At 32.9% G+C, this 22,573-nt stretch overlaps 2 protein-coding genes and 1 long non-coding RNA gene across 3 annotated transcripts; 1 reads left to right on the top strand and 2 right to left on the bottom strand.

Moving 5' to 3' along the window:
* Positions 1–364: 364 nt before the first annotated feature.
* LOC145945836 (uncharacterized) lies at positions 365–12,674 on the bottom strand. Its single transcript, XR_014426927.1, has 10 exons — positions 12,540–12,674; positions 10,369–10,571; positions 7,892–8,095; positions 6,532–6,850; positions 5,894–6,294; positions 5,165–5,625; positions 4,105–4,131; positions 3,278–3,524; positions 2,752–2,895; positions 365–2,318 (listed from the first exon to the last, which is right to left on the bottom strand). It is a non-coding gene; the product is annotated as an uncharacterized LOC145945836 (long non-coding RNA).
* On the top strand, positions 7,400–18,765 carry LOC145945832 (uncharacterized). Its single transcript, XM_083055025.1, has 9 exons — positions 7,400–8,020; positions 12,542–12,675; positions 12,900–13,248; positions 13,436–13,634; positions 13,823–14,148; positions 14,429–14,747; positions 15,096–15,616; positions 16,005–16,650; positions 17,607–18,765. Exons 1-9 carry the CDS (start codon positions 7,998–8,000, stop codon positions 17,976–17,978), a joined length of 2,889 nt encoding a protein of 962 aa, XP_082911151.1. The 5' UTR covers positions 7,400–7,997; the 3' UTR covers positions 17,979–18,765.
* LOC145945835 (odorant receptor 46a-like) lies at positions 17,840–21,558 on the bottom strand. The gene is made up of 6 exons (XM_083055028.1): positions 21,132–21,558; positions 20,640–21,011; positions 19,993–20,194; positions 19,607–19,762; positions 19,319–19,369; positions 17,840–17,974 (listed from the first exon to the last, which is right to left on the bottom strand). The coding sequence occupies exons 1-5, from the start codon at positions 21,491–21,493 to the stop codon at positions 19,322–19,324; spliced, it is 1,140 nt and encodes a 379-aa protein (XP_082911154.1). The 5' UTR covers positions 21,494–21,558; the 3' UTR covers positions 17,840–17,974; positions 19,319–19,321.
* Positions 21,559–22,573: the final 1,015 nt, after the last annotated feature.

The following is a 22,573-nucleotide window of genomic DNA, read 5'->3' as shown; positions in this document are numbered from 1 at the left end:
AAGAAGAGATATTCTTAATCTATTATTCCTCACGAGAGGCTGAGGATTTCTCAAGGCACCGCGTCAGGATGATGCGAATATATTCATCTTAAGATTAAGTAATAAGTACACCCGTGAATTTTGCCTATATATACTAATTTAGTTTAATTAAATAATTTGCAGAGAAATTCCGTAGAAGTTTAATATTTTTTCGGTGCCAAAAAATAGAACGAAATAAAGAACTATTTTTTATTTTCTAAAAATAATATTAATAAAATTATTTGTGCACATTTATTATATATTTTTAATAAAACATTTCACACAATCAAATATTCTTCAATGTCTAATAATTTTATATCATTGTACTAATCAAATAAATCTTAGAGAGAGAGAACAACACATTGAAAAATTGTATGTCATATATTATTAACCGTTTAATTAATCTCTGTCTGATTTAATTAATCGATCTTTAATGACAACCATATATTTTTCATTTATTATATAATTAATTTTCTTATCTTACGTGTCGACGAGAAAAAAGCTCGAGATAAGAATTACAGAGTTATGTTTAGATGTTAGCGAGCAAGATTGCAATTAAAATTGTGTCCTAATCAACGAAATCAATGAGCAATAATAACGCGGGATGGCAATAATAAAGCAAAAATAAAATGCCACACACGGAGAGAGGAAGAGGAAAAGACTTTCTCTCAATCGGACGGAGATCCTTATTCGCTTTCCCTGATATCTGTATCTCATCTATATCCACACTTGTCGAATGCAGGACCAATGTAAGAATAAAAGTGAGAAAAGTAATTATAAAATTGTATTATATCACAGAGTGAATTCGGCAGAAAGATAAAATTTTTGTGTTCAAACAGCGTATTATTACGCGATTGTAACGAGAAAGTAGAAATTATATGAAGTTATTCGATAGAATCGGAATTACCGTTGCGAATCTATAATTGTTAAGCCGACTATGATGGTTACCTAACAACGACTGCAATGCAATATAAATCCGCACAATTATCAACTAAGTATAAAGCTGTTCGATTTTTTTTTCGTTCTTCAGCTTCTTACGCAACTTTTTACGCTTAAATACTCCATTACGTAATGCACGAATGCGAATTATTCGCAAAATACAAATGCCACGTTCTCGAGGAATACGCGCGATGTAATAAACGATGGAATGAATCGAACTAACAACATATATTGATTCGAGAAAAAAGTGATATGCCCACGAGTGACAATATAATTATAACGTTTTCGACGATCGCGATTGATACATATTAGGCACTCACACGTGGGTTTATTACATGTTTGCGTGAATGTATGCCAATGTTAAGGTCACTACACAAGATATAATAAAACTATCACCAATAAAAGAAATGATATCTCTCGAAACATTATATTATTCCGTAACATTTTATTATTAATTTTTATCGAAATAACTACCTTTATTTTTAATTCGCCTCTCTTCTTAATCGAGGAGTTTTTCCTGAATGATAGTTCTATATACTGACGCACCCACGTGCGTTCGCCAAGTGCGTACAACAAAATGTAGAACTTTGCGATCATCCAAAGTGGGTCAAGTTGATATCCGGTTTCGCGAAACCGGAACGCTCGGCCATGCGTAAAATCTTTCTCTACGAGTGATTCTCGATCTCTCGAGATGCATTTCATAAAGCGATAATAGTATCACGTTAGACTGGATTTACATTACTTAGATACGCATCACTGCGCGTATTTATTAGAGAAACGGAAGTATGAAAATTCAGATTTTCTTTCAAGAAACGACAGGAAAGACCCAGATTCATCGACGATTCCTAAATTTCACGAAAAATATGTATAACAAACAAAAGCTAGAGTCTACTATAAACATAGCAAGTGGTAAATCAAACCAATGAAGATAATTATGCCGCCGTTTTCTTTGTAAAAAAGAAGCTGTCAAACGAAGATAATAGTCATCTCGCAGTTTTATCGTGCATCAGTTTTATCTCGTTTTATATTACTTTTACGGCAGAAAAACATATTAGCATTTACGTAAGGAAAAGCAACGGTAGATTGTGAAGAACGTAAGAGAAATAAAGATGCACGGATGCTTTCACGCGAACGTCTCCCATAAGCTCGTGATAAATGTCTCTTTGCAAAACGCGAGGCTTATTTCGCGAGAGAGACGCGTGTTATTAGTCGACGCGTGTTAAAGACTTACGAGAGAGTATCGGGATGAACGCTGGAGGAAGGAAAACACCTGGACCGGTCGATCTCCCTCGACAAAAGCGAGTAGGCACTTTCCATGAAATTCCTTTAGGCGCCACGGATTTCGTCATTCTGCGCCTCGTCTGCGCAAACGAAATCGAAACTTTATTACTATAGCTTATTCATTGGTGACGGCGAAAGGCCCTTGACTCGGCCTTGTACAGTAAACAAGATTCAGAGAAATTTCTTTCGTATAAAAATACAAATATTCGTTCGCTTCGATCGTTAATCGATTGAAAAAGTTTTAAACTTTCTATTCTCTGCTTCTTTCACATATGTGCGAACAAATTACATTATAATTATCGAGATAATTATAATTAATTATATAATTAAGAATGCAATGTCATGTTATACATATATGCAATTTCAATCTGTCCATTTAATAAATACAGATAAAATCATCAGTCTATACATTCTATTATGAGGTCGTGTGGCAGACTATTTAATACTACACAGACGCGATTTTCGCCAATGACGCCATTGTTTTTGTGGTTGCTCATCAATATTTATACGCACCTTTGAAATTCCGGTCCTATCCCGCGCCGTCCTTAACATTGAATAGCTTTAGCCGTGTTCAATTTTAGATATGCGAGAAGATTTTGCAACGTCAGGATTTCACTTCGATTTATCGCATTCCCGAAAGATCCCGCAAATTGCTACCTAGAAAAAATTTACATGTAATCATACTGATTTCTATCCATCGATACAAATAAAATATATACTTAATAAAATAGCTAATATATATATAAACATACTATATAGATAAACATTGTCATAAAAATTGAAATAAATATAATTTTAGACAGAAAATATGATTTTAATATTAATTAAATTCATATTATTAATGTAAATTATTAATTTCTTTATTATACATATAATATTTTTAATAAAAATTTGAGTAAAGAACATCTTATATATATATATACATATATAGAAATTATCAAAGTAAGATCAATTATCTTAATTGAATATTTCAACAAAATTTAATTTATGCTTTATAGATATTTTTCGATAATAGAAACAGAGGCAAATATGCACATACCAAGAGAAAGCTAAGTTTGTGTAAAAGTGAATCCAAATCGAAAATGGCACTTTCCGTATCTCATTGGCATTAACAGCTTGTTTGGCTATTCGCCAACTTCAGTGATCCTTTTACGTTTAATCGGTTTCGTTTGATGTTCAGCTGCGAAACGTGCGGTTACTCGAAATGCTGACTTCTCTGGCAGATCGCCATCTTTTACGATGCTTTTACATGAATTGATCACGTTTCATGTTCTTCGGTAAATCGCCTGCGATCAAAAAGGTCAACTTTCTAGCTTTATAGCTGGAAAAATCTTTAAAGATATCTTGTTCGTATTATAATTTTATACGATGATTGCAGAATGTAAATAATATACTGAAAGTTTGTTAATACGACTGATATAATGCTTCTGCTAAACTTCTTGTTAAAAATTTTAATTTTATTTTTCAACAAGTAGTTATTCTCGCTACATATTTTATTATTTAACACTCTACACATTTAATTAATTGTATGCTGTAAATTGATGTGACATTGCTCCGACAGAGTTAGTCTTACAATTAAATATTTCGATTATAATTTTCTAATTTAGCTATTAAAATTTTTGTTTATTCTGTGCAAAAGAAGAATATGTCGGAAGATTAAAGCAGAGGCAATTGCAACCTGCGTCAGCATAGCATATACTTCAATTTCGCATCCCATAAATATTAAAAGAATTATTTTCCTGCTAGTAAGACATTTGAGCAAAATCATCATGTGTATACTATTAATAGAATCATTAATGCAATCGAAACACGATATCATCGTGAATGTGTCAAGTCACATCGAAATAATGAAGTATATGCACGTACATCCTGTAAGTGGAGTCTGCATTGAATCTGAAAGGAAACAGAATACATCTATATGCATAATCCATAAAATTTTAATCTGGGATACGTGCAACAGAAATTTTGCTATAGATCAAAATTGATTCACAATCAGCCTTTACGCGCGGATATTTTTTTTAGTTCTAGGTCCTAAATCAAGATAAACAATCTCTCATCTACTTCCTGAGAAAGTGCTTATACACTATCCATTCCGCATTCGTGTATCTATAATTACGATATTACGACCAAGATCCTTCCGTAGACCAATTACAGACTTAATATTTTTGAGTCTGCAATTTTATAATTGAATAATTCTATAATTGAATCTATAATTGAATACTTTACTTGACATCATTTATGCTTTGCATTTGACAGTGAAACACGAGATGAGCAACAAGAAGAAATCGCAGACAGGGAACAGGCTTTCCATCGAGTTTTGAAAGTCTCAATAACACATACGTGTTAAAGGTGTCTTTACGCTCGGAGGCGCTAAGGATTCTGGTCGAGTATATCGAGCTATAACTGCCTTTCGAAAGTATTGGGAAAACGGTTGGTTGGTCCTTTAAAGGTCGATTGGGATGCAGTGCAAGTTCCGCGAAAGTGCAGTCAAGGTTCCTCGTTTCCCGCTAGCATACGAGTGTATATATATCGATGATTTCGACTCTGTTACAAAGTGCACACGTATGTGTACCAATGACCTCGGCTCTTTAAGAAACACGCGATCGAGAACCGTTTCAAAGTGGGCTCTGGCAACGGGGAGTCCTTCACTCTATCGATAGAAAGGAAGAGCACATCATTTACGAATACTATCGAGACGCAAAGTGCACTGGGTCGTTTCACATACATATATCTTTGATCATCACAAAACATCTCGGTTGACAAATTTATAATAAATTAAAATATATGATAAATAAACCAAAAACGAGAGAGAAAAAGAATTATCTTTCATTGTCGAAACATTATGTTGCCCCTGCTTTTTAGATATATATTAATTAATGTAAACGTGAATATATACATGTTGAAAAGAATTCATTCGTAAACTCACATTCTGTCTTGAATCCTCTTTTTTCTTGGAACGCTTCAATCGTCGATGCTATTAAATGTCCATTCTTTCATGTCTTTTACTACTTCCATTGATGGATGCCGAGTGTACAAAACGTTCAACGATTTTATACCTCGTCGACCATAAAGCAGACAAATGCCAGACGGAAGTGGTCGCTAATGCGGGAAGTCGTCCTTGAGAGTTTACAGATTTTCTTCTTCGTTTACGCACGATATATATTATTGTTCTCAGTCTCGATTTTTTGTCAGCACGATCGAAATCATTATTATTCGACAAGGCCACTGGACAACGGCAATTTTCACGTGTTCGCTGCACCAGAAGCGTGTTTACGGCACGCAGTGTCAATGGCCTTCCCGTATTTAGCCTTCGACTTGCACGTAGAAGGTCCGTCGTTGCAACGGATATCGTACGCGTGGCGATGAATGGTAATTATCTTCGAACGTCTACAAAAGACAAATCGTAAATACATTAGACATCGTGAATACCTTTTCGTTACTGTACGAATAGAAAAAGGATATCGACATCGTATTGTAATTTTAGCTTTGAGCTCTAGTTGAAAGTGGAATAAAGATCCATAAATATTTAGAAACTATTCTCCACTTCTTATCCCAAATCGTTGCGAAAAGAAGGGAGAGACCATTTCGCGACTGCATCAACGGAGTAATGATTATAATACAATATATATATTGTAATATATACTTTGACTCTTACTCGGTTTCTTCTTGCTATTCTTACGTCGTAAATCAGATCTGGAGATTCCAATATTGTTTTACGGACTCTCCCCGTTCCGCACGATGCACAATGCAATATTTGAGAGTTATGCCGGCTACGTGGGCAGAGAGCTTGTTCCGACGATTGAGCCTCGTAGTTATGTCACCCCATTCGTGGTGTAATAACTAAGAGGAAAAAAAGACATTGTTCTCCCGTGTTTCGCGTGCTTGCCTCTACTTGAGGGGCGCGCACGGGTGCTCTCCTTGTCGAGAGAAAGTCTCGTAGATATACTGTGTGCACACACATATACATATATCGGTTGTTACACGTGTATATCTATACGCCTACGGAGGATCCGCAGATTCCCTTCTGGTCGCATATCCGCGAACTATAAGCAATCGCTGAAACACAAAATTTCAAACAATTTGGTCAATAATTTCGCATGTAATTTATATATTTATATATTTATTGTCTTATAATATTGTCACGGATAAGATTGCATTTATCCTATAGTCCATTCTATCTGACATTACTTGTTTTGAATTTTTACATAATTTTGTCTTCATAAGTATTATTTTTAAAAAATCATCATATATTATAATTTAAAATAAAATCGAGAAAATATAGAATTTACGTACTTGTTTCAAAATCATACTCTTGTCCAAAATTGCACTGTATATATCTGATAAAATCTTTCTTTCTATCTCTTTCTAAAATACAGCTATTCTAAGATATCTCTTGAAGAAAATAAACAACTGTATCAATATTCGACTCTTCGATATTTTCTGGCTTGAGGATTATAATAGTCTGGCCTGATCCTGACGGATCGACATTCTTCTTGCGAAATGAGACGCAGAGACCTTTAACGCCGCAGCTGCCTTCTGATTCTCGGCGCGACGCTCCAAGCTGGGATAATTTATACGGCTGTCGACTGTTGGTTTCACTGGGCCTTGACACCTACAACGACGATCGCTATCTTTGTCAATTATTCTCAGAAAAATTTGTCGAACCTGCATGAGATTTTTCGCTAACGAGATTAATAGGAATCAAATCTCGTCTGAAAGAAAAAATAAGAAATATATTACATTGACAAATGAGTTTTCATAAAAGAATAATAAAATTTAACATCTTATGTCTGACACTTGTCAATCACTTTTTTAAGTAAGACATTCTCAGCTCGTAAAAATTTCATTTCGTTTTCAGTTCCCGATTAAAAATAAGGCAAGGTAATAGCGAAGATAAGTCGGACGAGAGAAGTCAGACAGATTAGATCGAAAGCTAAGCTAAGCCAAGCCAGAGGGGCGAACGTGCAGCCAGGATCTTCGATGACCTCCTGGTATATGTATAGGCGGAAACTTGCCAAGCTGAATCAAGTTGAGTTCGACTACGTGGTGTGTCCACTTTTCATAAGTTGGTGGGGTGTTCTCCAAGAGGACGTGGTGGGTGGCAGTATAAGTAGAAGCCTGCATTCGCCACCGTTCTCATACCCTCACCACGTCCTTCGGCTACCTCTTACTTTTACTTATAGTACCCCTTTTTTTCATTTTTTTTTCTCTCTCCCTTTCTCTCTCTCTCTCTCTCTCTCTCTCTCTCTCTTTCCCTCTCTGTCTCTCTCCTCTGTGTCTGTCTACCTTTCCCATACATACGTGCACTCTCACTCGATCTTTCCTTCTCTCTGTCTGTCTCGGTGCGTTCGCCCCGCCGTTCGCTAGCTCGCTCGTTCGTTCGTTCATTTGTTTCGCGCCTCGTCGGCCAAGTCGCGTCACGAAACTGTACATAGGTCACGTCCCGGAGAAACGGCTCACCCAGTGAACAGTTGAACGGATCAATCTCTTTGCGTCCGACTGGAGGACCAGTGCTGATCGCGATCGATCGAAAGAAAGACAGAGATGATCGCGAGTGACCGGTGACGATATTTAAAATTGTCGATAGTAATCGCAGAGAAAGTATATATCGATATTGTTAAGGGAGTGCCGATATAAACCGGATAGCACGTACTTGTATACGTCGAGGACAGTTTTGTTCTTGACACCAGCTGTTTCACGGAAGCAGGACGAAGAGAGGCGAGTAGGACGAGGGAGAAACAACAGTGTCTAGTGCAGACATGTGGCTTAGAGACGTGCTTCTGTGAGTACTCCTGTCAATGACGTTAATCCTTTACTCCACTTATCTGGCGAGAAGGCAGCAATCTCATTAATAGATCTGTGGAGAATTTAAACATTATTAAATGGACCATTTTAAAAGAGAGATTATGTCAAAAATTCTTATTTTTCAGAGACTATAATTTGATGCTATTAGAAATATTATTTCTTATGTATTAAATTTTTTTAGATACAAATATATGCTTGCATAAGAAAAAAAGAAAAGTTATTTAAATTCGCGACGTGTTTGTCTGTTTATAAATTTCAATTTCAAATCAAGTTTCTTTTTACATTCACTGAAAACAGTAATTGAGTTTTAGTCAACATTTCATGCGTATCTTTGATGCAATCGCTATACAGTGCAAGCACGCTATATACACACGCTACATACTTTTTTTATTCATTTTTGCCTCTTTACATTATAATTCCATAGTATCTGTACAGTTAATAGAAAAAAATTTACTTTGCAACTTGCTTTGCCTCGGAAATGAACAATGAGACAAAACTGACATGTGCAAATCCAGTCGCTATCTCATCCCGATCTTTGACATTTAACGATTATTTTATCGAGAATATAATATACAATACACAATATATAATATAGAATATAATATACAATATAATATATAATGCTGATATATCGAGACAATTATCTCGCAATGTTTTTAAGATTTACATCCATGTCAGTTTTTGCTGTAGCTTGTACTCGAGGAGTAAAAAAGGTCTTGTTCAAAACTCTTACTTTGAATTATGATTAATGATTATAAATGAGTATCGATCTGAAAGAAAGCGACTTTTCATGGGCAAAAGATATTACGCTTCTGAATTACGAGAGTTATCGTAGCGAAAGGTGTGCGCAATCAACGACTCACTCTCTTGTTAGATATGCCGATTATACAAAGTTTCATTCAGAATATTGTGTACGTATAATTTATTTGAGAGAAACTTTTAACCGCATGTAGAGTGCTCTCAATTTTAAACTATCAATCAAAAATAGAAATTAAATTAACTGGATCATAGCCATATGATAATTTGATTATGTATAAGTCATATCCTTTATTTTTAAATATGAAAAGTGTTTAAAATATTATATGAAACAAATATAAAAAGAGAATATAAAAATATAATAAGAGAATATATATATTAAATTTTTAAAAATATTTATAAAAATATATATATCTATATAAAAAATATCTATCTTTGCCCAAATCAAAAATAATATACATATAAATTTAGTATTAATGTGTGCAATCAGATTAATTAAATTATTAATTTTACTTTATTAAACAAAATGTACTATAAGTAATAATTAAATAAATAAATTTAGTCGAGACATTCTATTGACTTTTGATATCTATAGATTTTGAAAATTTATCTGAGATTTTTTGAAACAAGACCTATCATAAAATAAAATAAGCGAGTAATAGACAATAATCTGCACTTTAGATTCATGTTACTTTCAAGTTTCGCGAGAGCGTTACAAATATAATATATGAATAAGTCACAGCACTTTTCCCGGTGAAGCGCATTAGTTGCATTCTAATTTCATGGTGTCATTTGTAATAATCTGGTATCGTTTAACACAGAAGAAAACTATTTAACTATAATAGCAATGTACGCGAGAAAAAAATTCTTTCTGATAATATATGTATATTTCTCTAACAAATTATATTTTAAATAATCATTATTGCATGTTTTTATACAATATGTATATGCTTATATGTAATAATTGTATGTATATAATTCGAAACATCACGCAAAATTTATTATACACGCAGTAGAAAGCTTAGGTCAACAGATCACTGTGCCTTGAAGTACTTTATTACTCGCATTGCTATTTTATGATACTGATCTGCCAAATGTTGACTACAAATGTATCAATGTTCCAAGAAAAACTAACTGATAAATACAATGTATATTATTAAAACCTCAAATAAGATTATTATCGTATAAAATTATTCCTAAAAATTAAATTAGAATGTTCAACGATTAATTCAGTTTCTAATTGATCTTTATGAGAAAGTTTCACACATATAATAAAATGCTATAAAATTGTCACAATGAATTTTTGAATATAATTAAAATGTTGCACACGAGATAAATTAATTTTTCTCAATTTATGATATTAAATATAAAATCGGGAAAAAAACAGAAAGAAATTCTAAATTACTAAACTTTTGCATTCTCTTTTTGATGGATTCAGCAGATTTATGTGTAAAGAATAGCATTTCGTAGGTGGCAAAGAAAAATAGTATTTACTAGCTAGTAATAGATTTTTGCGATAATATTATGACTTATATAATGCCAGTGTCTCGTGCCACTGGAGATACATACCTATGTATGCAGTATGTTTATGCAGATACGCTTGTAAGCAAGACCGCTTTCTCCATATGGTTTCACGATAAATTCCAACATGAAGCCTCCATCTTCAGTTTAAGATTGAGTTATGGAACATCTTGTTATGTCTCTTGCTTCCTTTATTGTCAAACTGGACATTTTCGTTTATCTTACATCTCGTAAGAAAAAAAATTGGCAATCTGAAAATAATTAAAAACTTGGATTAAAAACAATTTTAGAGAATAAAACAACCTTTTTCAAACATTCTTTTTATTAACTTGTAACAAAGATTCAATTTTTTCCTAAACTTATGAATTATCTCACTTTTTTATCGAGTAAGCTGTATTAAAAAATTAAAGAATAAATGCCGAATAATAATCGAAGACAATTTATAGGCAACGTAAGATTGCAAAATTCCATCCAGTAATTTGTTTCAAAATTTGCATAATGAGATGGAAAGTTGGAATTTCGGATTGCTGTAGAAAAAAAAATTGAAACCAGGCAAAATTTTATATTCTCCAAGCAACGAAAAAAGCTATGAATATGTATAGAAATACTAATCAAGTGTACAACCAATCCTATATTTGATCCGATCGTGAGTACTAAGGACGTAAAGAACGTGTCTTATAATTCGTTCTACTTTATTTGCAAATGTATTCTGTTGTAAGTTATTCATGTATACCGGAAGATCATTCAAATGGAACAGTGTGAATGCATTCAGCAGCGGTTTCCTGTCGTATGCTTATTTCTCCTGCTCCATATAAGTGTAACAAATTAATAATATAATAATAAACTCGTGTGATTAACATTGATGCGATAAAACAGAAATGTTTCCTTTTGGTTTCATCGAACAACGTTTTTATCAAAAAATAAAATAGTAACATTAGCTATGATGGAAAAAGAGCAAAATCGAACGATAAACAGCATGAAATGTATTAATGAAATGAGATTCTTGTGCGTTTTTTTTTTTTGAAAGATATTTTTACAAACTGCATGTGATTTGCATTTCTTTAACATAATAATGATACTACAGCAAGGTAAATTATTATTATATAACTGCTATGTAAAACGATGCTGTAATATGTAAAAAAATGCTGTAATATTAAAATCGTTTTAACAATTTTACATTAAAAAAATATATACGATATATTATGTAAGAGAAATCGCTTTTTTAAAATGTCAATTTCATAATCGACCTTGCATGACCATATATTTCACCAAAGAAAAAAAGTCCTGGACATTTTTGTGTTAATTTCAAAAGCTGCTCTCCTTCATTCGTGGAAGAAATTGATCGTTTTTGCGAATACAAAATGCCATGAAATCAAAGATTTTATCGATGTTACATGTAATAGGAATAAGTAAATGTTAAAAATTTATTATCTCTGAGACGTTACATATTCCATAATCATCAATTTCTTGATAAAGAAAAAAACGAGATCATATATCTATGCTGGTATTCGATTAACATTGTATTTAATAATTTTTCCAATATAACAACTTAACAATAAAAACTTTTTCTATAAAGATAATATCAAGTTAATTCTTTTCGTTCCTATACAATTTTTTTTGTCTCAACAAAGTATATATTTTATAAAATAAGAACAAACTATACTTTTTCACTTTTGCGCAAAGTTACAGAATTTTATCTTAGTAACACGTGAGTAATTTTAATTTAGTAATACGTGAGTTTCGCGTTAACGTAATGAATTTTAATTCTCGTATAATCGAGTGTGAAGGCTCGAATAATCAAGAGAACCAAGTGGGATGCAGCTCACGAATCCAACGATTAGATGTGAACTTTCACCATGTCAAGCCTTGCATTAGCTATATTATCCTGTCAGTTACATTTCGCTTCCTTGCACCTCATATGCGTTTTATTACTTTCGCTAATAATGCATCATTATACCGTATAATATGATAATTCTCTTTCTCTTTGTATTAATCATATATTCATACAGATCTGTATGATGTAAATATTAATTAGCAGAACGCTCGAGTTTTCTTTATATTAAATATTAAATCAATCAAAAAATATGTTATGTAAGTTTAAAGAAGAATTTTTGCTGCCATTTGTAAAATCTATGATTAAATATTTTGCGACATTTAAAAATAATCAGTATAGATCTATATATTGTGACATATATGTATATCTTTATATTGAAACTTACAGAATATATGGCGTCATTGCGTGCACGCTAGCTGACAGTCCTTCGGATATCGTGCAGATATCTAGTGACAATTTGATTCGAGCAAAACATGTTGCAGTTACAACGTATCAGCCTCCTCGATCCGTCAAAATTGAAGGTACCTATTGTGCATATTATTTAATTTAAAGAAAAATTAAGTACATTATTTTATAAGTATTTTCATATAGATGCAAAACAAATTAATTTAACATTGAACAAATAAAGCAAAATTTCATAAATTTTTATAAATTTCTTAAATTTACAATATTCAAGCGATCCTTAAAAATTTTATAAAATGTCCAATTTTGAACGAAAAATCCTTACATTTTGATTAAATTTCAGAATTTGTAACATCACACAAATTGCCGGGAAATATAGCAAGACCATCGGACGACGATGATGAATACTTTGACGAGAAAAAAGTCGCGCTTAAAGACAATAAATACACTAAGAAAGTCATTCAAAAATTCGAGAATAATGAGAAAAAAGTTACAATCGAATCTGCCCGACGTTTAGACTCGACTGTGGATGATGATTCTGAGATTCTCACCGCTAGAAGGCAAGCACGAGTGGAGCTCGAAAATTTTAGCGACACAGGAAAGGTTTTGCAGGACGAAAAAATAAAAAAAGTTGACTCTAAGAGGGCACCGTCAAGCGAGCAGGATGAAGTTATTCCGGGAGTTTACGTCAGGTAAAACATTTTCGAAGCTCGCGCGATTGCAAATATTTCCATTAATGAAACATGTATATACACACGCGTTAACAACTTTCTGATGTATAAATTTCTGATAGTCCTCATAATAAATATCTCGAACAATTAATTGACATTGGTACTTGTGTCTTTTTTTAATAATGACACCGTATTTGCGCATTTTTAGCGCAGAATATCCAACAACTATGTTACCTGTTTTGACAACTCCGCGTGAAGTACATGGTAAAGACAGTCCTTTCGATTTTGTTCCCGTAAACATTATTCGCGAAGATAGCAAAGATGGTTTTGCGCGTTTTTCGGAAGCAAATTTTGGAGATTTGAGTGATGTCAGTCTGGTACCGGCTGGTACAAATTCTCGTATTCAGGTATATTATGAACATTATAAATTAAAGAGAATTGTCTTTATAAAGCATATATAGCTCTCAGAAAACATTTCTAATAAATATAAAAAAAAATTTGTATATATTAAAAATTATTTTTCTTTTGTCCGAGTATTTTTAAAATTTCAATTAAATTTAATATTTGATTAAACTCGCTTTTTTATATTTAATAGGTGAAAAAAGGACCGAATGGCAAAGACTACGAATACGAATATGTATATTACTATTACGACGAGGAAGATGAAAATAAAGCAGGTACGGCAGATTCGCCTGTGACGAACTCTTACGACACTCTTTCTAGAACAACCTCCGCGCCTAGGAGAGGAGGCATTGTCAGCAACAGGAGTAAATACAATACCGTAGAGAGATCGAGCACCGTGGAGCCCAGCAACAACGAGGTCATACCGAATAGAAATGGCAATAGAGGTAGACAATTGGTTGAAACCGAAGAGGCTGTCTCCGAGGAAAGGCTGCCTGCAAACACACGTTTTCCACCAAGGTATATTACAATTAAAGCATTTAAACATTAACATATAACTAACTAATTATCAATTTTACATATATAATTTTTGCAATTTTTGAATTTTTATCGCGTAATAAAAAATGTTACAACAAATAGCAGATAAAGAAATTATTTCGTAACGTAACATATTTATCTATGTTTTTCCCCCTTCATTTTTGAGAAATATATTTATAAAATTTTTATAAAATATATATCAAAGAAAAAAGCCTATGTTTTTAATAAAAGATATAAATACCTGATTACTTTGTGTCAATAGATCGCGATCGAATCACAACACAGGCACAACGGAATCCTCGCGAGCCCGTAATAATCGACCGCGACCAGGTCTGGATCTGGTTGATTCCAGCAGCTTCCGAACTCATCAGGAAGGTCCTGAATTTCCGCAAACTTTGCCAAAGGGGCCCGTTAGATTCTTAGGCGTTACCCCTAATGAGGACAACGATGAGAAACTATTAATTAGAAATCGTGGCAGACCACACAGGATTCAAGAACCCGTTCCTGTCGAAGAAACGATTGACGATGCACCGGCACCTGCTATTAAAAGACGTCCGGGCAGCACTGCAGCAACACCTGAAGTATAATTAAACAAATTAAAATAAACTTTCATCCGTTTAATTGCGGAAATGCTTTCTAAAACTTTAATCAATCTATGATTTCTCTTCAGCAATTAAATATTTTAATAAAAAATTTATCAATTTAATAACAAAAATAGAAATATTTAAGCGATCAAAATACAATGCGTTTTGCAAAATCGATGGAAAAAAATTATTGAATAATATTTTGTCATCAAAAACTCTTTTATCAATCTATCTATATCAAAAAATTAAAACAGCAACGTAATTTCATATACAAATATTTTACCGAAACAATCATAATTTCATTATATAATTAACGTTTCTTTCAAGTTATTAATAAATTTTTAGACCGAAGTTGAACTGAGCAGGGGTCAACCGCCACGTCCCAACGAGGAAGACGACAAAGAAAGTGTCGCCCTAGAGAGATCCGGCAACAAACACTTACCTATCGAAGACAAAACGCAAAAGTCGAGCGAAACGGACTCTTCCAGCACTATCGGTGACACTACGGATAATCCAACGACGGAATATTCGTCGATTATGGACAAGGTTGCTTTGGATCTTTACGCCTTCCTGCAACAGGGACAAAACAACTTGATAGACGCGTCTAACGAGACTGGTGAAACGCAAGATAACACGACGACACCCGACGACGAGATTACAACCGATTTAGCGACCACGACGGAACTTACAGCTACTACAATCGATTCTATTAATATCACGACGACAACAACTACGACAACGACGACGGAACCGACAACCACAACGACGACGACCACGGAACCATCGACCACTACTACTCAAATTCCCGCAGGAAGAGGGAAATTCCGACGACCTGGAATCGGTGGCCCGGTTGTCTCGAGAAATCGGTACGCGCGCGTTCTGTATTCACTTCAATAAATTTAAGTTTTCTTCTAGATAGCATGATAAAACTTTTGCATTGAATAATAAGTAGAAATCTCATATATTTAAAAATGTCCATTTTCTTCTTAATTATTTATAATTTATATCAAGCAACATTTATGAATAAATCATTATAATCCGCATAATTATAAAACAAAATATATAACATACAATGTTAATTATTATTCTTATTATTAAATTTCTAACTATTTATAACTTGTGCAAGTATAAATTTACTTACAAGAAGTATCCAAGTCTGTATTCGTCCTTTCACAGGTCGTAGACACTTAAAAATGTTTCCCTTATGTTATCTTCATTAAAAAAGCATTTAGAATTCCATTTAATTGTTGTCAGCTTCAAATCCAACGGCGGCATTAGCACGAGCACCGAAGCGACCGCATCAGAACCGACCCAGAGAGTCAGAGGACGTTTCGGAAGTGGCAGTTCAAATGGTAATGGATTCAAGCGACCTCGACCAGGCTCCAAACCAATCGAAGAGGACACTATACAGAAGGAGAGCTCCAGCTCGGTGAACGCGGAGAAACCAGTATCCGGTCGAGGCAGATTCCGCGCGCCTTCCGGTGGCAAAACCGCTGTATCGTCGACGACATCAACACCGTCGACGAACGGCGGCGCCTCAACGACGTCGAACGGTGCCGGTGCGGCTCGACCAACCTTCAACAAGCTGAACATCAATCGAAGACGCGGACGACCGACCACGAGCGCGCCAGGAGACGAGGAGCCTCAGGAGTCGCCGCATCCTGAACTCGGTGCTCAGGTTGGTCAAACCGCTACCGTATCGGAAGCTACCCCGAAGAGCGCTGTGCGCGCGCGACTTCCTGGTGCGCCTATAATCAGACCTTCCGTCATCAAGCCAGGTGGCAGAGTCAATTTGAGACAGAAACCGGGACAGGTGACCTCGACGACGTTCGTACCAGAAGCTGCCGAAGCTGCCGTCGAAGAGCCGGCCGGAGAGGGAACCGAGGAGGAGACACACGAGGTTGGTACCTAATTAAAATCATTATTTATGTTAGTACATACAAATTATTTTTTCTCTAAAATATTATTTCTTCATATATATTTTGAAAAGGAATTACCTTCTTTTTCCGAGTGTACGATGATTTCGAATTGAGACACACTCAGTATATTTCTTCTACAAACGATGCATCTCAAGAGTTTTTATTTTTCAAGAAAAGATACTGTCTAATAAATTATCGGAAGACATAAAACATTTTGATTTATAAGTAAAGAACAATACGAAAATCTATATAGTGTGTAATGTTCTTTTGTCATTATATTCCTTATCATGATTAAAATTCTATTTCTATAATTAGTAATTAATAGTAAGGAAGAAACCAAGAGATTTTATTTTATTTTCATTATCTTGAATATAACTTATTTCTTGATCAGATTAAAACATCGATACTACGTAACAAATACGGAACAAGCATATATTATTATGCAAATATCTAAATGCAGATTCCGCTCGTGCCAAAGTAAGGTCAAATCTGAGATTCTACCTCGTGTATGTATGTGTATGTATACATGGAAAAGTCGTATCAAGCCAGTTGCATACACTGTGAAATTAGGTACGAGGACATCGTGATGTCACTCTCGACAAAGTTCTCTCTCGGAATTTACTTTCACTGGATGGCCTTTCAAAATGTCATCAGCCGGCAAGACGGTGCACACGATCGCTTTTCACCTTTCGACTTTACGGTCTCGCGAGGTCGTCGTAAATAATAAGCGTCTACTACTAATAAGCGCGCAAGAAAAAATGAGATAGAAAATAGAAGTAAGAAAGAAAAGAAGAAGAAAATAGGAAAGAGATAGAAAAAGAAGAGTATGTAATTCTGCATCAAAGTGTTACTTTTTATATAATTTTTAAGACACAACTCACGTTGACTCTCTTTCTACGCCATTCAAATGTATGACAATTTTTTTCTTCTTCATCAGGCACCAGCGGAAACCAGCCTGCCGCCGGCGCGCTCGACCACACCGAATCCCCTGAACAAATTGCGGAACCGTAATCGGCTACAAGTGCATCCGAAGACGACGACAAAGTCGCCGTTGTCGCCAACGATCAGAAGATCGCCGTTGCTACCGCGACGCAAAGTAACCGAGGTCGCGACGGCAACTCAGACGAGCCAGGAGGATGCATCAGTCGAAGAGGAGGTCACTTCCTTCGGTGAGACCGAGCCGACTTCCGAGGCGACGTCCGTCGAGGCTAGCACGACAGCTAGCACGAAACACGACGGTCTAGGCGGTCTTTTGGCACCTCGACGCAGGATATCGGCGCGACGTCCGGGTCAGATAGTTCAGATCTAGGCATAGATTGCATGAAAATAAAAAGCAAGTGGACCACGCGAGATTTATTCCGCGAGGATTTGGAGACGTTCCCCATGACCTATCAAGAGGAATATAGATTATATATGGAGACATATCGAATATCATGCTCTCGGAGACAGATTCAATTTTTTACAACGTTATTATTTCCGACATATTTTCTCTAATCAGTAAGACGGACATCTTGCGCATTAAAACAAAAAAGCAGATGTATATAGCTTTTACAATCGCTTACAGTAATGTCTTTTAAAGGATTAAATTTATATAATTTTTTTTATCGGGTTTGCATGAATCAATACGATGTCCATCACGATATAATTAAGAATACGTGATGATAGCATAGCAATGATGATATATTGCGTTAATAGTGATCTGAAATATGAAAAGGTATAAGATATCGTCAAAATATCATTAAAATGCTCTCCAAATATTTTCAAATTTTCAAATATTTAATAATGATGATGATCTAACTGTAAATTTAATTACTATATTATATGATTTTTAAGCACAAAATATATCATCTTCATACGAATGACAATCATAATTATAACTCAAGACAATAACAAGACAAATAAATGTTTGCAAGTCTCTTGATATACATTGAGATAATTTTGTAATGGTATTGTATATTTAATTTGGCAAGTTTTATTTAATGATTATTAGTGTGCATTTATAAAGTTATTAAAGTACTATTTTTAACGTAATATATGCATATACATATGCATATGAGTAATATCCTCTCGATGATGTATTTTTAAGACTATTACTGCGTGTGTAATGTTCCAAGATACACTGTAAATATTGCAATTAAACGTATGTAAAGTTAATTATGTTATATTTCTTTTTCGTTTTACCTCGTCGGAAAATATATTATTTGCATATAAAATATATTATTTACATATAAAATTGATTGTATATTCTAACTATTGAGAAAATTACTAGAATAAGTAGAGTAAAAATGTTATTTAGTAAATAAAAACTTATTTCGAAATCTTTATTATTATATGAATCATGAGGCATTAAAGTAAGCTTAATTTTTCTTAATTTAAATAAATATATATTAATAGATATATCAAATTTTATTCTTTATATTATGATTTAATGATCAATAACAATATTTATTATTATTTATAATAAAATTATGTTAGTATATCTATTTTTGAAATAAAATATGTGAGAGACGAATATATAGAAAATTATGAAAAAAACGAGAGTAAAAAAGAGATAAATTGTAGACATAAATTTTAATATTTTTATAGCTACATTAAAAACTACTAAATATTATGATTGTATCTAACACAAAAGCATTCTCGATTACTTACATTTCAGGACTGTTGTAACACATTAAATGCCGAATATGATGTTTTCAGAATCTGAAAAACAAACATATAATGTAAAAGTTAGTAATATAAACTAAGATTCTCTAAAGATAAATATTTTTTAACAAAATAAATTATTAAAATTTATTTGGTAATCGAACTTTAATAAAATATTCCTACTAGAGTATTTTAAATATATCTTAAAATGTCTTATTGTTAAATAAATTTTTATTTACTTAATTCTTTAAAAAAACCTTATTCTACTTATAATTGTTTAACAATAGTACTAACGTTGCTATAAGATTCGAGAGAGAAAGTTATCAAGAAGCTGCTTGTAAATTTTATAGGAATTGTGCTACGTCTCATTATCATTAAAAGCTCTTTCTTCTCGTTCATCGATAATATTGGCCAATTCATATGATATATGGCATTTCCTATGCTGTTACTCTATTAAAATTACAAAGATAATAATTGTTATTTTATAATAAGTAACATTAATTTATATCAATTTTTAATTATAATATTATTTTAGATATTGATTTTTATATATAATTCGAAAAAGATTACATACATCTCGGAAACATTCATTATAGATGTAACAATTAAAAATATTATTTGTTCACAGATATCAAAGAAATATATATACGCATATATAGAATTGACAAATGATTTTTTACCTTAAGTATTACTTCGTTTCCAGACCAGCAGTAAACGAAGATTTGTACAAACATACAAATAGTGTATGCTGACAAAGTCGCAACTTCGGAGCCCGTAATATGTGTTGACATGTAATACACACTTGTGCATAATACCAATATACTTCCGCAGAATTGACAGAAAAGTACTTGATTGAATATTTTGTTCACCATTTTGGCGTAACTGTAAGTAATTGTCTCATGTTAGTTTTGCACACATGATGTAAAGAAATTGTTGTATTGATAATGAAGTTATCATCAACATCATTACAAGATTTCATTATCTATATAAAAAGATTTATACAAAAAAAAATCACAAACTTTAACGTTGCACTTTACTAAAAAAATAATAAGTTTATAATATATTAAAGTTAAAACGTAAAAGATTAGCACAGATGCCTTTCTAGTTAGTAAAATAAATAAAATAAAATAATAAATATAATGTGTGATTATAAATCACAAAATAATAATACAAATTTACAATAATTTATGATTGTGTGTGATTTTATAAAATCACAAATATTTATACAAAGTCACAAATAATATATCATTCAAACATATTGCAGTGTCAATTATTAAATTAAAATAATGTCTATAATGTATAATAAAAGAAATATGTATTAACTAACTTGTAAATACTGAGATGATGATGTATGTATCTCGATATTGTTGTTCCTTCTTTTTCCGGTGAAAAATACTTTCGACTTCGAGCTGTTTTATTAATCGCTAATTGAAGACGACATTCGAAAATCTCGAGTTGAACGCATGTTTGCAAGAAAAGTCCAAAAATTAGAGTTTCTGTGCCGACATTAATAATAGTGGCAAAAATCAATGTTATAATCTGTTGAATCGATGTAATCCAGAACATTAAAGACTTATTATAATCATATGGCAGCCAAACTCTGAATGGTAAATCACCCTGCATAACATTCATCACCGATCTTATCGTAAAACTTGTAATAGAACTTGTCGCCAAAAGTGAATACTTTATCGAGCAAGACCTGCAAATAAAAAATGAAAACATTTTATAAAAGTTCTTTCCTTTTCCTTTTTTTTCTGTCGTCAATCTTTCGACATAATCATTATAGATAAGTGTCATATAAATAATTACGCGTTCCCACCTAATAAACTCATCAAATTTCATTTGTATTGCCAATTCGGCTTCGTTTTGGGGTTTACACGGGTCCTTTAGCAACATTTGAATTAAATCTATGATCGCATTTCGACGTACTACGGCGATAGTGGCTTTACAACAAACACTGACAATAGTTATAAACATTAGAGAATTGGTGGCAAAGTCATCCATATTATCAACGATAAGAACGATATCCATGAATTGAGTTAACATCAAAATATACATATGTACTATTATAAGAATAGTAAACACATTATACAACAATTTAGCACAATTCGATGACCACTCGACGGGCCGCCAAACACCACCCAAGGTATATATTAAAAAATTTAGAGACAGCATCTGCATTCTTTTTGTATTTTTAGAAACAACTTATTAAAACATTGCACAAAAGTATAGTTGATGCAAGATGTTTAAAAAATAGACACTGTCCCAGGTGTATCTTAAATATATTAATTAATTTATGAATTATATATTTAAACTGAAAGATGACAATTTTAAGTAAAATTAAATTTAATACAGAATTCACTGCAAAAAAATTACAAGTGGAGAATTTACTATAAAAATTGATCACTCGAAAATAATTTTCACAAGCGACATTCGTATTTCGCATTTAGTATATCGAATGTAATTTTTGGACTATTGATAAATTTAATCTATTTGACATAAAGATGATAGAGCATAATTTTATCATAAGTTAAGAATCTCGATCTAATTTAACATGTTACTAGAAATGAAAAAAAATAAACAAGAGAAAACATTAAATATTTATCGCGTATTATTTTATCGGGGATATCACACACTTTATATTATTATATCTAATAATAGAATAAATTTATGCTTCTATATATTAATATAACTTGTTTAAATATCGTGAAGAGATAACTAAATTGCAAATATCAAGTGAGTCGAGTACGTACTACAATAATAAGTTAGTTATGTAAGGCTTCGATTGTTTCAACTTTATAATTCCTCTACCATTAATTACGGTTCGATTTTTCAACTTTATAATCTTCTACCATTAATTATACGGTTATTAATAATTCATAGAGGAAGAAAGAGAGAGAGAAAGAGAAAAAGAAGGTCGTTCTCGCATTATATAGTTTCTTATTTCGATACGCAATACTTTTCTAAATATTGTATAATTATATGAGGCTGAGGTCGTCGCGTCATTTTTTATGATCGCGAGGGATACCGTCCCTCTTACGTTCAAACACATTGTCATATTCTCATCGAATAAAATATTTATATACATGTTCATATGTTATCGGGGCAACTGCGAATGCAACACCGCGTATATATTTTTCACAAAGTCATCAGAAAAGTTCTTGCATAAAACGAGAATAATGCAATGAAGTCAAAGGGATATAATAACAGAGAGATCTATAAGTGTCTTTTTATAAAGTTAATGATAGAGAATGAGTTGTG

Source organism: Prenolepis imparis, unplaced genomic scaffold, assembly GCF_030444845.1.
Source record: "Prenolepis imparis isolate NDT839.2.m4 unplaced genomic scaffold, iyPreImpa1.0 SCAF_15, whole genome shotgun sequence".
NCBI lineage: Eukaryota > Metazoa > Arthropoda > Insecta > Hymenoptera > Formicidae > Prenolepis > Prenolepis imparis.
The sequence above is the reverse complement of the archived record's forward strand: the minus strand, read 5'-3'. Positions and strand labels throughout refer to the sequence as shown.